At 49.5% G+C, this 15,114-nt stretch overlaps 7 protein-coding genes across 7 annotated transcripts; 5 read left to right on the top strand and 2 right to left on the bottom strand.

The window, feature by feature from the left end:
* Positions 1-415: 415 nt before the first annotated feature.
* Positions 416-2,533, top strand: N7471_007001 (putative RNA binding protein (Arp); the record flags this gene model as incomplete). The annotated part of the gene is made up of 4 exons (XM_057279720.1): positions 416-571; positions 660-717; positions 796-1,502; positions 1,595-2,533. 4 exons carry the CDS (start codon positions 416-418, stop codon positions 2,531-2,533), a joined length of 1,860 nt encoding a protein of 619 aa, XP_057133980.1.
* An 18-nt stretch (positions 2,534-2,551) lies between these two features.
* N7471_007000 (uncharacterized protein) lies at positions 2,552-3,163 on the bottom strand (the record flags this gene model as incomplete). Its single annotated transcript, XM_057279719.1, has 2 exons — positions 2,552-2,755; positions 3,062-3,163. Coding segments are annotated over 2 exons (306 nt in total), but the record flags the coding sequence as incomplete, so codon positions are not given.
* A 501-nt stretch (positions 3,164-3,664) lies between these two features.
* Positions 3,665-4,768, top strand: pre6 (proteasome core particle subunit alpha 4; the record flags this gene model as incomplete). The annotated part of the gene is made up of 5 exons (XM_057279718.1): positions 3,665-3,692; positions 3,765-3,771; positions 3,831-3,883; positions 3,994-4,381; positions 4,447-4,768. The coding sequence occupies 5 exons, from the start codon at positions 3,665-3,667 to the stop codon at positions 4,766-4,768; spliced, it is 798 nt and encodes a 265-aa protein (XP_057133978.1).
* Positions 4,769-5,054: 286 nt separating this feature from the next.
* N7471_006998 (CHY zinc finger protein) lies at positions 5,055-5,746 on the bottom strand (the record flags this gene model as incomplete). Its single annotated transcript, XM_057279717.1, has 6 exons — positions 5,055-5,136; positions 5,189-5,290; positions 5,345-5,406; positions 5,464-5,537; positions 5,593-5,636; positions 5,742-5,746. 6 exons carry the CDS (start codon positions 5,744-5,746, stop codon positions 5,055-5,057), a joined length of 369 nt encoding a protein of 122 aa, XP_057133977.1.
* A 406-nt stretch (positions 5,747-6,152) lies between these two features.
* N7471_006997 (putative inositol polyphosphate phosphatase) lies at positions 6,153-9,980 on the top strand (the record flags this gene model as incomplete). The annotated part of the gene is made up of 5 exons (XM_057279716.1): positions 6,153-6,209; positions 6,261-8,613; positions 8,666-8,875; positions 8,931-9,190; positions 9,240-9,980. The coding sequence occupies 5 exons, from the start codon at positions 6,153-6,155 to the stop codon at positions 9,978-9,980; spliced, it is 3,621 nt and encodes a 1,206-aa protein (XP_057133976.1).
* A 594-nt stretch (positions 9,981-10,574) lies between these two features.
* On the top strand, positions 10,575-12,302 carry N7471_006996 (glycoside hydrolase family 27 protein; the record flags this gene model as incomplete). Its single annotated transcript, XM_057279715.1, has 7 exons — positions 10,575-10,731; positions 10,786-10,918; positions 10,971-11,111; positions 11,176-11,265; positions 11,321-11,617; positions 11,673-11,861; positions 11,908-12,302. Exons 1-7 carry the CDS (start codon positions 10,654-10,656, stop codon positions 12,300-12,302), a joined length of 1,323 nt encoding a protein of 440 aa, XP_057133975.1. The 5' UTR covers positions 10,575-10,653.
* Positions 12,303-12,947: 645 nt separating this feature from the next.
* On the top strand, positions 12,948-13,220 carry N7471_006995 (uncharacterized protein; the record flags this gene model as incomplete). Its single annotated transcript, XM_057279714.1, has 1 exon — positions 12,948-13,220. One exon carries the CDS (start codon positions 12,948-12,950, stop codon positions 13,218-13,220), a length of 273 nt encoding a protein of 90 aa, XP_057133974.1.
* Between the last annotated feature and the right edge of the window lie 1,894 nt (positions 13,221-15,114).

Genomic DNA, 15,114 nt, shown 5'->3' with positions numbered 1-15,114 from the left:
GGATCTGGGCCCGGTTGGGGTTGCACGGTCAAGACCAGTCCGAACACACAATTTCCAGGGGAATTTGAAGGATAGAAGATTCGATGAAAGTGAGATAAAAAGAGGATTTATTTCTGAATCTCTTAAGAAAAAACATCTATATAATTCATTTGTAATTGTATAATCTCCGTCTCCCCCCGTGAGCCCCGAAACTTTTCATTTTCTCTCAAAACTCCACCGAGTTGGCTCTTTTCTTCTTCCTCCCCCCCCCCCCCCCCCCCTTTCCCTTCTCTCCTCCCCCGGGCTTTCTCCTCTATTCTTACCACTCTCTTCTCCGGCCTTGTCTTTGTCTTCTGCTTTTCCCGCAGAGACATTTTCCCCCCCCATCTTCCCCCGGGATTCCCTTGCCGCTCCGTTGGCACCGGACAAGTCAGCGATGGCGGCCGTTTCAGCACCAACCCCCAAGCTGGATCGATACATCGTCATCCACGTTGCAACCACCTGTGACGAACATGGCGTATATGTCACCAAGGACTCGGCTGAGGTCATTGAGTTAGGATGGATCCTGTTGGACACCAAGACCTGCGAGGAAGTCCGTTCCCCCCCAACCGTCTACCCAACATTCAATTTACTCCCGAGGCGAACCCGAAAGCTGACACCTTTTCTTCCCAATTGTTTAGCTGCACCGTGAAAGTGTGCTCGTCAAGCCCGTCAATACCCCAATCACCCCGCTTTGCAGTAAGATCGCCTTGATAACAACCTTGGATTGCATTGGGTTTTGCTAGGAATCAATTTGTGGCTGACAATTCTCTGAAGCGAGCTTGACCACTTTGACATGGGAACACGTTCGCTCCGCAGGTACTTTCCGGGACGCCATCTCCCGATTCGACGCCTTCGCCCAGGAACACCTCACTAGCAAACACCTCGAGTTTGCTTTTGTGACGTTGGACTCGTGGGATCTGCGGGTGCAGCTGCCCCGCGAGGCCCGCGACAAGGCCGTCGTGCTGCCCGCATACCTGCAGCATTCCCGCACTTTCGACCTGCGAACTGAATATCAACGCTGGCAGACCCATCACCCCGAGTCGCTGCCTTTCGGTCCCAGCTCGCTCTCCAACATCTGCGCTGCCCTCGAGGTCGAGCCCGTTCAGTCGTCCGCCCCGATTAAGCACAACCTTCCTTTCCACTTGCAAGCTTTGGCCCCCGCTTCACCACGCCGTGCCATGGAGGAATCGGTTACTCTCGCCCGCGTGCTTCGTGGTTTGATCCGCAAGTCGCAGCCGCCCCAGGAACACCCTGAGATCCTCACTCGTCCTATGGATGCTCATGCCGACGTTCGGGCCTTTTTGGCAGAGCGGAGCAAGGTCCTGCACCTTAGTGGCCTGCCCCACGATACCACTCAGTCTGAGTTGGAGAGCTGGTTCACCCAGTTCGGTGGTCGTCCCATCGCCTTCTGGACTCTGCGGACGCCAGACCAGCACAAACCCACTGGCACTGGCTTTGCCGTCTTCTCTTCCCACGAGGAGGTGAGTTTCCATCTTGATTTTCTTTTGGCTGTTCTATGATACAGAAATTCCTATGTTTTATCCTTATGTTTTGCCTACTAACTGTTTACTAGGCTGCTGAAAGCCTGTGCATGAACGGCCGTGCGCTCAACGAAAAGGCGATTGAGGTCTCTCCTTCTTCCAGCCGGGTTCTGGACCGGGCCGCCGAGATCCTCACTCCTTTCCCACCCTCCAAGAACCGCCCCCGTCCTGGTGACTGGACTTGCCCGTCTTGCGGCTTCTCTAACTTCCAGCGCCGCACAGCATGCTTCCGCTGCTCGTTCCCCGCCATGGCGGCTGCACCCGACCCAATGAACTACGGAAACTACGGCTACGGCCCTCCATCAATGATGCCTCCTCACATGGGCCACGGTGGTCACGGTATGGGTGGTGGTCACTCGCGTGGTATGGGAGGCAACGGCGGCGTTGTCCCCTTCCGCGCTGGTGACTGGAAGTGTGGTTCTGAGGGCTGTGGCTACCACAACTTTGCGAAGAACATCAACTGTCTACGCTGCGGTGCCCCTCGCTCGGGCGCTGCCGTCGTGGCAGACTCGGCATTCCCATCCCCGATGGATCCACCGTCGCAATTCAATATGGGGCCCAACTCGATGGCTAGCACCCCTGCCCCAGCTCCGTTCGCCTCTACTGCCGGCGGATTCGGTGGTTTCAGCCAGCAGTTCGGTGGCCCACCCAACAACTACACTCTGCCCTCCAGTGGACTGGGTAACAACACCCCCGGTGCGTACCCTCCCATGGGTCAGATGAACTCGGGCTACGGTTCTTCCACCACCTCGCACTCGGCTGCCTCCTTCGCCAACCCGGCCACTCAGGCCGCTTTCACTGGTGCGGACCACGGTGTTCCTTCCACCAGTGCTTCGAACGGTGCCTTCTACGGTACCGATGGTGCTAGTGACCCCTTCGCCTTCTTGTCGAGTGGCCTCGGTGGTCTGACGGTATCTGATGACCCCCACTCTCGTCGCAACGGCTCCGGTGCCAACAAGTCGCCCGCTTAAATATGGGTCTAGTTGTACCTACTTCACGCCCCACTCACGAACTGGGCGCTCACGCTCATGTTGTCCATATTGCAACCCTGCATTGTGGCGGGTTTCTGCGTTGGTTGATATTCGTTGATACGCATTTGTATAAGGGATTCTGCGGTTTTGGTGCATCGGGTTGGAAGGAGCAGGCGGGTTAGCGTCGAAGATTTCGGATTTCTTTCTCTCGCCTTCGCCGCCCTGTGCTTTTTTGCGTGATGCTTTTTTATCGTTGGGTTTTGGTCTGTTTTTTTTGTTTTTTTGTTCTTTTTCCCCCCATATTTGTGATTTTTTTCATCTTGCGCTATATGGTTGTTTTTTATCTTTCGAGGGGGAATAAGCCCCCTTGTAGGGGTGTGTGGTGCATGTATTTTTCGAATGTTCCCATCTCTGGTTTATTGTCAGGCATGGACACATTTGCGTTGGGTCCCTGCTTTTGGCATTGCATTTTAGATATTTTGCTCCCTTTCTGCACTCTTTGGTCATGGGAAGCGTCGGAGAATTCACGGTCTTGATCTGGGTGGGGATATACTGGGACTCCGTTTGGGGTGTTGGGGATTTACTTTGAAGCTTGGGCATCGAATCGAGCATCTCTTCGGGGTCGAAGCACTGTGAATGCAAAAAAATCATTGTGTCTATACTTTCTTTCATATGTATTCTCGTTATCTAAGTGGTTTGACTATATAAAATTCTAGTAGATACATCGGTATTCTTATATATTTGTCGACATGTACAGGGTAAAGTCTTATAAGTGGACTATTTTGACTGATTCCTAAATGAATTCAAGACTAATTTGAGTCTTTCTCTTCCTAGGAAACAATATTCAATAGTATATGATTCACTTTCGTTGGAAGACTGTTGGAAAATAGGTCAACTGCAAAGGTACATGAGATTACTATGGCGAGTCCATACTTAACGCAAGTACAGGGTTGGCGCTTGAGGCAGCCGTAGGCTTTCGCGTCCACCGCCCGGAACCCGTCATTGCTCCAACCCAATTGACCTCAGCTACTTGACACTCTGCATTGCCCTTATTCTACCTGATTGCTTCCTTTAAACTGTTTATTTACAGCAACCTTTAATCACCGCTCGTCCACCCCTCCTTGATTCACAATGTCCGGATACGACCGAGCTCTTTCAGGTAAGCTAGCTCCCCACGTCCAGCTCCCTTTGCTCCTGACCAGGACGAAAGTATCATGCTAACTTATCGCAGTATTCAGGTATGAGGCCTTCAAGCTACACTTCAGCTCCAGAGTTTGTTTTCTAACCCTCCCCCAAGTCCCGATGGACACGTCTTCCAGGTTGAATATGCCATGGAGGCTGTGAAGCGAGGTAAGATCGCCGTTATTTGCTTCCCTGGCAGCTTTCTCTGCTCTATTTTCTGCCGTCGCTCCCATTTTCTTCATCAGAAGACACAATTTGCTGATGACAGGTGATTTTAGGAACTTGCGCTGTTGGTGTCAAAGGCAAGGATATCGTCGTCCTCGGTTGCGAAAAGCGTTCCGCCCTCAAGCTCCAAGATACCCGCATTACTCCCTCCAAGATCGCCCTGGTGGATGACCACGCCTGTCTCGCCTTTGCTGGACTGAACGCCGATGCCCGCATCCTTATCGACAAGGCCCGCTTAGAAGCTCAGTCCCACCGCCTGACCGTCGAGGACCCCGCCAGCATCGAGTATATTACGAAATATATTGCTGGTGTTCAGCAGAGATACACACAGAGTGGTGGTGTGCGTCCATTTGGTATCAGTACGCTGGTGGTTGGATTTGACAAGAATGACTCCATCCCACGACTGTACCAGACCGAGCCATCTGGAATCTACTCGGCCTGGTAGGTGTTTTCCGAGCTTACGTTTTAATATCAAATGAATACTAATCTCTCTTCTCTCGCTACAGGAAAGCCAACGCCATCGGTCGTTCCAGCAAGACCGTCCGCGAATTCCTTGAGCGCAACCACCAGGAGGACATGGACCGTGAGCAGACAATCCAGCTGACCATCAAGTCTCTGCTTGAGGTTGTGCAGACGGGTGCTAAGAACATCGAGGTCGCCATCATGGCGCCCGGTAAGACTCTTGAGATGCTCCCAGATGACCAGATCGAGTCGTACGTGAAGAGCATCGAGACAGAGAAGCAGGAGGAAGCGGCCAAGAAGAAGACCCGGGCAGGGACCACCACGGCTATCCTCACCCGGCCGGGTGGCGGCGAGTCGACCGAATAAGTGCTAGACTTAGAAGGATTCAGAGCCTAAGAGGTGAATGGATCGTTGATTTGTTTCAATTTACAGTAGCGTTGGGTCTCTTCCTTGACGAGAATCCAAAATCATGAAGTTTAAAACAACATCTCCCGGTTTCTTTCGTATTGTATATTGTACACGCAGAAAAGGGTATTGATGCAAAGGGAATTTCCATCTGCCTTGAACTATTGCCAGAAACAGTAACCATCAAATCGTCAACATCATGAAATTGCGCCTGCCAATTGTCTTTTTCTTCCCCAAAATGCACAATCTAGCCCATGCGGTCCGACACATCTCTAATACTGAAGAGGGAGCGCTCCTTGTCGCGCGCAACACGCTCGTCCTTAAGCATGCTTGATATGGTCAGCATCCTACCAATTAGAAGATCTTATGTGCTCGACATACCGGTTGTCCATACGAGCATCGTCACCTTCCACGTGTAGTCGTGCCTCGGGCTCGCGTGCCTCAATGACAAAGTGATTATCACAGTGAGGGCAGTATTCGTCACTGAAAGCAAGATTAGCACGCTGCCACTTGGATTTCGAACCGTTCCTTGCATACGTCTCATCGAACTCAGCAGCGTCCTTGCGGAAACACTTCTTGCACTTCTTGCATGCAAATATCTACCCCATGGAATGTCAGACTGCTAAACTTGCTCTAACCGGAGAATAGGGGCGTACCATCTCGGCGCTCTTCTCGAGCATGTGCGACTCGCTCTCTTGGTGACATTCGGCGCAATCAAACCATTTTCGGCCTAGATCTCTTCAGTCAATCCCCTGTGATCAAATGCGAGGTCGATTCGAGCGTACAGCAGTGCGAGCGGATGGCCACTTGGGCGTTCAGAATGTGTTTACTGCAAAGCGGGGAGATTGTATTAGCTATCAGAATTTTGGACCAGGGGGATTGGGGGAAGCTTGAGCATGAGGGTTCTCTTGAATATCGCAAGAAGCAGACTTACCACATGGCTATGAAATGCGAAAGAAAAGTAACGGCCAAGTGCGAGATGTCGATGCTCAAGTCCGAAGAAATTCAGACACAAAGTGATCGCCAACTCCCGTGATTCCCTCCACTTTCCTCCCCGCCACTCCATTTCATCGACTTTCGCCTTTCACCCCCTTTTATACTCCTGGATATCCCTCGGAATTCCTCGAACTCTTGACGGCCAAGCTCCGTCTTCTTTTACTGGGCCTTTGCGCCGCTTACGTTGTCTCCTCTCTTCATACTCCGAGCCCCACGATATCCCTGTAGCCTCAGTTCCGTACCCACGAACACCTACTCTACTGCCTCCGCGCCACTATTCGACCCCCAGGAGATATCTCCAAGTCTATGACCCATTCCTCCAGCTGGTCTCGGCGACGGATCCGTGATAATGGCCATGGCTGGCACAGGGAAACAGCTGGACAACAATGATGACGCTCCTCCCACTGTATGCATACGTAACTGTTTTGTTGCACACAATGAACTAACATGAACGCAGCCACAGAGACCGGTGTCCTCCTTGCTGTCTCACTTTGAGAATCTTTCTCACCGCAGAGCTCCCTCTGCTGTAGCTGCCAGCCCGCACACTTCCACAACGCATTTACGGGCAACCCCGGAGCCTAGCGATGACCTCAGATCCTCCAGCCGTGCTTCGCTCGATTTGCCCCGGCCACATTCCCCATGGACCCCGGCTGAGGAGAGACAAAACCCGCTTCAGCAGTCGAATGGTGAGAACTTCCGGGACCGTGGGTTCTCCGGCAGACGATATGGCCGGCCCATCTCTATGAACTTCCATCGTTCATCGCCACAGCTACCGCCAACCTTGACAGTACAGTCGCCTCAATCGCCGCCGCGCGGACAAGATCGCGATGAAGTTTGGACTCCGCATGGTGAGAGCCGCAAGACACGGAGTCCAGGCCATCGCCCGCGAGAATCGATGTCCGTCTCGCCGGCACCACCTCGCCCGCTCTCCCCGATACCGAAGTTCGGACCATCTGTTAATGCAGGGGATGCAATGCCTCGGGCGTCACCTGGGTCTCTCCGCGTCAATCTCACTGGGAGTCCGGCGGACCGGAAATTAAAAAGCGCCTCGTTGCCACCCCCAGCTAACCGCGCATCAAAGCCCAAAATCCCGGCGAAACCGGCTATGTTTTCTCACTCGGACACCAGCACGTTGAATCCTCGATCAGGACGAGCATCACCCGATCGAAGTGTTTCACCTTTTAGCACCCCTCCTGGGAGCCCGGAGAAGCATATCCCGAAGCCGCAATCTACTGAGAAGAGCAGTGCTAGGCCGGCACCAGCTCGGCCAGCACCAGCTCGGCCAACGACGGAGCCACCGATTGGACGTTCATTCGATGAACGATCGCCTGTTCCGTCTGCGAGTGCCAGGCATGACGTTAGAGAGATGAGATTCTCAAGGACTCCTCCTGGCCCAGAGCCCTCACGGGCGTCCAAGCCCTTGATGGTGCAGATTCCATCTGCTCCCGTAGACGCTCCGATGTCTGCTGCCACTGCTACCCCTCTTTCGGCGCAGAAATTCCGAGCCAGTGATATTCCCTACGACCGCCCAGGGCTTCCTCCTCGACCCTCTGGGGCTCCCCGCCGAAGTGGAGTCTCCCCCGTGCGAGAGTCTCCCAGGCATCTAAGCACCCCTGCGCAGCTGACACCGATTGCCAGATCTGCACCTGCTTTCCCGCGTGCTAGCGAATCCTCAGCCCCAAAACCAATCCAGCGGCAACCCTCTATACCCCGCGAATCTCACCTGTCTTCTTCTCTTCCCGAGCGGCGCGTGGTGCGTACAGACACGGAGGAAGAAGAGCAAGCTGAAGAGCCAGCTATCTCACGGACCGACTATCCCGATGCCTCAAAAGCTAACCGTCGACCCCCACGCTTTAAATCTGGACCGAAAGATATCTTGACGAAGTATGATACCCGTTTGCTGGCTGTGTGTGGCAAGTATGTGTGCACGACCGGGTATCTGACTCGGGTATGGGATCTTACAACTGGTGACCAAGTTATGAGTCTCAGCCACGGCGAGACTGTGAAAAGTTTATCTCTTGCTTTCAAGCCAGGGAAAGGTCTTGAAGACGAGGGCGAGCGCATCTGGCTCGGTACCAGCGCTGGAGATCTTCATGAAGTCGATATCCCGAGCCAATCCATCGTGGCAACCCGCGCATACCCCTCCCGCCGAGAAGTCATCCAAATCTTGCGACATAAGAAAGAAATATGGACGTTTGATGACGAAGGCCGGCTGCTTGTTTGGTTGCCAGACGAGACCGGCACACCTAACTTGCAATACAGCTACCACAGCCCTTCCGAACGTGTAGCCCGAGGCCACACATTCTCTATGGTAGTTGATGACAAGCTGTGGCTGGCAGCAGGGAAAGATGTCCATGTATATCGCCCTAATGCACGGGATGATATCTCATTCAAGGTCTTCAAACGACCTCTCGGTCTTCAGCACTCAGGCGATGTGACCTCCGGTTCCTATACCACGCGAGATGGAGGTCGGGTATATTTGGGACACGCAGACGGCAAGGTTACTGTGTATTCCTCAACCGATTTTACTTGCTTGGCGGTGGTAAACGTCAGTGTGTACAAAATCAACTGCCTTGGATTTGTCGGAGACTATCTTTGGGCTGCGTATAAAACCGGCATGATCTACGTTTACGATGTGTCCACCAACCCGTGGACTGTGAAGAAAGACTGGCGTGCCCACGACAGTCCCGTATCCAGCTTCGTGTTAGACATGAGCAGCGTATGGACCATGAATCGCCTGCAGGTGACTTCTCTCGGCACTGATAATTGCATTCGCCTCTGGGACGGAATGCTCGAGGATGATTGGTTGGGTAAGTGAAATATTGTTTTCATCCGTTGATGGCTTCCACTAACGTATGGTAGATGCGCGGATGCACGCCAGAGACGTGGAGTTCTGCAACTTCCGAGAAATCAAGGCTGTCGTCTTGACTTGGAACGCGGGAGCTTCTACCCCTGGCAGTGTGCGAACGTCAGATTTCATCCGAAATGCAGTCACTCCCGAAGACCCGCCTGAGATCGTGATATTTGGGTTCCAGGAGTTGGTTGATCTGGAGAATAAGAAAATCACAGCTAGTAAGTCATAAATTTTTTTTTTTCCCTATGTGAATGTTCGCTGACATCGCCACAGAGAGCTTGCTGCTTGGTAGTAAAAAGAAAGAGAACGGCGAGAAGGAACACATGAGTCGTCAGTATCGAGTATGGATCGATCATCTTACTCGTACTCTTCACGAATGCATGCCTCTCGAGGAATCCTACGTTCTTTTGCATTCTGCGAACATGGTGGGACTGTTTACTTGCGTTTTCGTTAAACACAAGGAACGCCATAATATCAAAAACGTCAGTGCTTCGGAGATTAAGCGCGGGATGGGCGGTTTACATGGAAACAAGGTTTGTGATGTCCCCGGTCTTTTCTATGGCTTTTATCTAATTGAATTAGGGTGCCCTTGTCTTGCGCTTCGTCCTGGACGACAGCTCGATGTGCTTTGTGAACTGCCATTTGGCGGCCGGCCAAACCCAGACCGCAAACCGAAATAATGATATTGCTGCGATCCTAGAGGCCGAGTCCCTGCCTGCGGAAAATAGCATGACCTTGCGGACAGATCAGTTCGCCAGTGGTGGTGATGGCTCCATGATCATGGACCATGAAGTGTGCATTCTGAACGGAGATCTGAACTACCGAATCGACGCAATCCCTCGAAATGTGATCATCGACGCAGTTCGTCAGAACAACCTACCAAAACTCCTGGACCGAGACCAGCTACTTGCTTCCCGGCGGAAGAACCCCGGTTTCCGCCTGCGCTCCTTCACCGAGTCACCCATCACCTTCGCCCCGACCTACAAGTACGACGTGGGCACGGACGAGTATGACTCCAGTGACAAGAAACGCTCTCCCGCCTGGTGCGACCGCATCCTATACCGTGGCCTGGGCCGTGTCAAGCAGCTCGATTACCGACGACATGAGGTTCGCGCCTCTGACCACCGGCCGGTCAGTGCGGCGTTTAAAATTCGCGCCAAGACAGTCCTAAGTCAAGAACGGAACGCGACGTGGGATGCGTGCAACACGGAGTTCCAGGATGAGAAACGCCGCTTGGCTTCTGAAGCTAGCATCGAGTATCTCATCACTGTCCTCGGAACAGATCCCCGCCAGGCCCGTTCCTTGATCCTGGGAAAGCAATAGCCGCTTGTATGATCGTCTCTCCCTCTCTTTCTTTTCGAAGTGAAGCGTACTTCTTTTTAATATGCATTTGGGTGGAAGCATGGTGGTGTATATTGTACGACTAATGATTTTACGATAGATATGTATCATGATGGTTGTTAGAGCTAAACAGTTTCCTTTTATATGACACTGTAGTGTGCTTTTATTGTATATGCTCTTTTCTAGCACTGATCTGCATTGAAGGAGCGACCATCAGAGACCTGATGTCATAGTATGCAAGAACAGGAGCGTTCCCCGAATGCGCCCTTCCCTCTTATTTTGACATATTCTCCTTATTATGCTGGTTTGGATCTTTTCCCCCACTCCCCCGTGTCCGTCTCCGTCCCTGTTTACCCCAATTAGGAACATTGAAAGACGGTACTGAAACCTCAGGCAGGAAATTATCGAAAGGTACGTTTATCCATTGGGTACTCCGTACGGAGGATATAGAACAATCCCCTCTATTTATGCATGTAAGCGATACTACTGTATCGTACGACTGTCATGATCGACACTGCTAGTATATTGTCAATTTAACCAGGGTGACATGGTGCCATTGATTCTTCCCCGCACTTGGCCGGGTTTATAAAGGCCCATAGGTTTACAGGAGTTAGTCAATTGGTACAGAAAAAGAAACAAGATACAATTCAAAGTCATGCTAGGGCCATTGACTCTCACTCTTGCGCTGCCTTTCCTACCAGCGGCAAATGCTCTGGTTAGGAAGAATGATATCGTATGTTCTTCTTGGTGATTCTGAAGAAATCACAGAAATACTGACTCAAAATAGGGCCGATTACCTGCTTTAGGATGGAATTCCTGGAATGCATTCGGATGTGATATCAATTCTACCAAGGTCGTCACCGCCGCCAATGAGGCCGTCAATCTTGGACTGAAGGATCTGGGTTATGAATACATAAACAGTACGAACTTTTATCTGCATACAAAATGGTTACAATCACTGACCCTTCCTAGTCGATGACTGCTGGAGCATCAAGAACACCCGCGACAAGAGCACAAATCGCATGATTCCTGATCCATCCAGGTTCCCCGATGGTATTTCTGGTGTTGCAAAGAAAGTCCATGATTTGGGACTGAAATTCGGTATCTATAGCAGTTAGTACACCCTAATCTTCTCCACGCTGATCGAAATTCATATCCGATATCTGATATATGCTAGGTGCTGGTGAGGTTACCTGTGCTGGATATCCAGCTAGCCTAGGATACGAGACAGTCGATGCGCAGTCTTTTGCCGAGTGGGGCGTTGACTGTACGTTTTATTCTATTCCGGTTAATCTGTTTCTACCAAATACTAAAATCTGCAGATCTCAAATATGACAATTGCGGTGTCCCCAGTAACTGGACAGATACATATACCTACTGTGTCCCTGATGGCAATGGCAACTACCCTAATGGCACCTGTCCTGATATTACCAATCCCGCCCCAGAAGGGTATGACTGGAAAACATCGAATACACACAAGCGGTATACTACAATGCGCGATGCACTGCTCAACGTTGACCGGACGATCTTCTATTCACTTTGTGGCTGGGGTCAAGCCGACGTGAATACCTGGGGCAATGGAACTGGAAACTCGTGGCGCATATCTGGCGATATCACCGGTAAGTTATTTGACTGATAATGGAGTGGAAGGCCAGTGGCTGACACTGTATTCAGCGGAGTGGGCCCGTATTATGCAAATTGCCAACGAGAATAGCTTCTTAATGAACTACGTCAATTTCTGGGGTCATCCCGACCCGGACATGTTGGAGGTTGGTAATGGGGATCTTACTATCGAGGAAAATAGGGCCCACTTTGCACTTTGGGCTGTCATGAAGTCCCCTCTGATTATTGGCACGGCGGTATGTGATCTCTTTGAATGTCCTGTTCTCATGGCAAGATATACTGACAGATCTAACGCTCGATTCTATAAACGATGATCACTTGGCCATTCTGAAGAACAAGTATCTTCTTGAATTCAACCAAGACCCTGTTATTGGCAGTCCTGCCCATCCTTACAAGTGGGGATACAACTCCGACTGGACTTTCGACCCAGTCCATCCAGCAGAATATTGGTCTGGTGCGTCATCTACTTTAGAGGGCACGCTGGTGCTTATGCTGAACTCTGAGGATACGACTTCTACTCGCACTGCGAGATGGAGCGAGATCCCGGAGCTTAAGGGTCATCATGCATATCGGGTTATTGATGCTTGGACTGGTAAGGATTTGGGCTGTGTGAAGACTAAGTATAATGCCTCCTTGAAGAGCCATGATGCGGCTGTGTTGTTGGTCAAGGGAAAATGCTAGGCAGAGATCACTAAAGCACAATGGCTCTGTTCTGAGTGGATAGTCTCGCAGTTATTGGGATAGACATGCACAAAATTTGAACTCACTACCCGTGATTCCCGAGGTCGTATAAAGCTGAAGAATTAGTCATGGCATGTTTGGGCAGACAACCTTCGAACCTTCCCTTGCAGGATCTTATTCATCCCCGTCAGATTCATTATAATTCTAGGCTGGATTGGTGAAGGGCTGGGGTCAAGGCTCGAAACGGGGCAAATTATATTTGTTCTGCGGCTAGTATGACCTAGATGTTGTTGGATAGATGCATATAAAATGCAATTGAAATATGTCAACTGGCAGGGTTTTGGGATCATGTATACATTAACGGTAGATGCTCATGGCTTTCACTCATTTTATTGATTTACCTTTGCTGTAACTGCCCTATCATATTCTGATGTAAAATCCACTTCGAGGCTTCCTCGAATGTCTTGAGCAATGGCAGTTTCCACAATGGCTGCAGCTTCCTCCAGTTGTGAATTTCCCACGTCAAATGCAGTCTGCCCATCTGTTCTCTTTTTCTCTCCTCGCGCAAATCTACCAAATCAAAGATAAGTACTATTTCCTTTTGATCTTACCTTTCCCCCCTTTTCCTTTATCGTGTTGGTCACCATGGTGTCCGACGCGATTAAGGCTGCCCTCATCACGGGTGCCTGTACTGTTGCTGCAGCGATAATAACCACACTAGGTAATGGAGTCACGCGATGCCTCGGCAAGAATCGGGCCGCAACCCGATCTGGCCGTAGTTCTGTCGGGGTTTTTCTATTTTGGCGAGGCTCTTCGCCGGGAGCCAACCCTCAGAAAGATCCTGATCCCGAGCTGGGTCTTGGGGAGAACGATGTGCCAATGGAAGACTTGACAAGATGGCGATCCGCTCCTCATTAATCCTCTTTCCTCCTCCCTCCCTTGCTCCCCCACCTCTTGCTCTCGTGGACCTTGGCTCTCTTCATCCCAGGATTGCGGAGTCGTGGTTCGGTTTCCACTATGTGGGCCGGATCATGATCCTAGCTATGACGGAAACGGAATGTGATTGCTACTAGACTTGATCTTGTTGGTCGTCGCAGCATTGCTTGACAGTTGCTCAAAACTCCCATCTTTCGGGGCGGCTGACTTTGATAGATGTGGAGTGCGAGCCACCAGCAACGAGCTCGCACTTCTTCGCAGTGCTGGTGACTAGTAACCTTCGGGTGAAGCTAAGTCGAGCTCATTTGTACATAGACCTTTTCATGAATCGACCAATCATCATCTTGATTAACACCTATTTGCTTTTGAGTAGTCTTTGCACATTCAGAGTATCTGCGCAGTCCACTGTTTCCAAGTCTCGTTTATGTAATTTAATGAACATTTCTCTCACTCTTCCCTGAAAAGTGATTTTAACTTCTGAATACATTACTACATCACCTTCAGTAGATACATGACCTTTAGAAAGTCCAGTGACAATTTGAGACGTCGTTTTACCGCCATCTTCTTATTTCCCTTCTATACATCTTTTAATATTGGTATATCTACGTGTCTGGGTCTGAAATACGTACGAAGACAAAGAGATCACACAGAATGATGACAGCTGAGAGGTACAGAGAGAAGATTGACACAAATTTCAGAGGTGATTTTGAATTATTCCCTAAGCTAAGAGGCAAATATATCTCTCATTTTGGGATACCTAGAGGATAGATATAGCTCAAACTTTCAGCTCCTTTCATTTCACAGTGATTCCAGATTATTGTGAGAGTTACCCCCTTTTGGTGCACTGCATCAACATTGAATAACCTGTCGCCCTGACCGAATATACAGCAACTCAGGACACTTCCAATACCGACTAACTATCATTATACCTAGCATTCGTATGGCGATTCAATAAATCTAAATAAAACTTATAATAAATCTTATTATATTCCTTAACTTAATTTAACCCTTTTAGATAACTTACTAGAACGGGCGATAAACTCACCCTAGATAATAATAGATTATTCCTTATATACGGATTAATATATATCCTAATAAAACTTAAAAACGAAGTGATTAAAAGATATCACGACGATATTATATATAGATATATAGGGGTAGAAAAGACTATCGAATAGATTTCGCGAAACTATTATTTTCCGGATATATATTAAAAGGTCCGATTCTATATTAGAGGATACGACACGTGCTAAAGAAATAAGCCGGTATAACACGCACCTTATAGGGAATTATAGCTATCTAAGACACTATCCCACCCTTAGGAATAGATCACTATAGACTTTATTATAAAGCTACTAGTTTTAGAGGGACACGATATAATTATAGTTATAGTCGATAGGCTCACGAAGTACGCCTATATGATTCCGACTATAGAAACTATTAACGCCGATTAAATAGCGAATATCGTACTACGGTATATAGTTATAAACTATAGAATACCGAGTAAGATTATATTAGATAGAGATACGTTATTTATATCGAAGATATAGTAATCATTTATAGATTAAATAGGTATTAAGCTTAGACTCTCTACTATATACTATCTATAAACTAACGGATAAATAGAAAGAGTGAACTAGACGTTAAAATAGTACCTATAACACTATATAAACTACTAGTAAGACGACTAGGTAGGACTATTACTAATAGTATAACTAGTATATAATAATATAGTACACTCTATAATACGAGAATCACTTATTACGGGCACTCCCGTCACCAATTAGTGGAGATCCACAAGCCATACCGATGGGCCACCGAGAGCCAACCAACCAATAAGTCACGTGACACACCACGGAAATATATGGTCTTTCCG

The sequence above is a fragment of the Penicillium samsonianum genome (assembly GCF_028829775.1).
Source record: "Penicillium samsonianum strain IBT 33392 chromosome Unknown utg000004l_segment0_segment0, whole genome shotgun sequence".
NCBI classification, from domain to species: domain Eukaryota; kingdom Fungi; phylum Ascomycota; class Eurotiomycetes; order Eurotiales; family Aspergillaceae; genus Penicillium; species Penicillium samsonianum.
The sequence above is the reverse complement of the archived record's forward strand: the minus strand, read 5'-3'. Positions and strand labels throughout refer to the sequence as shown.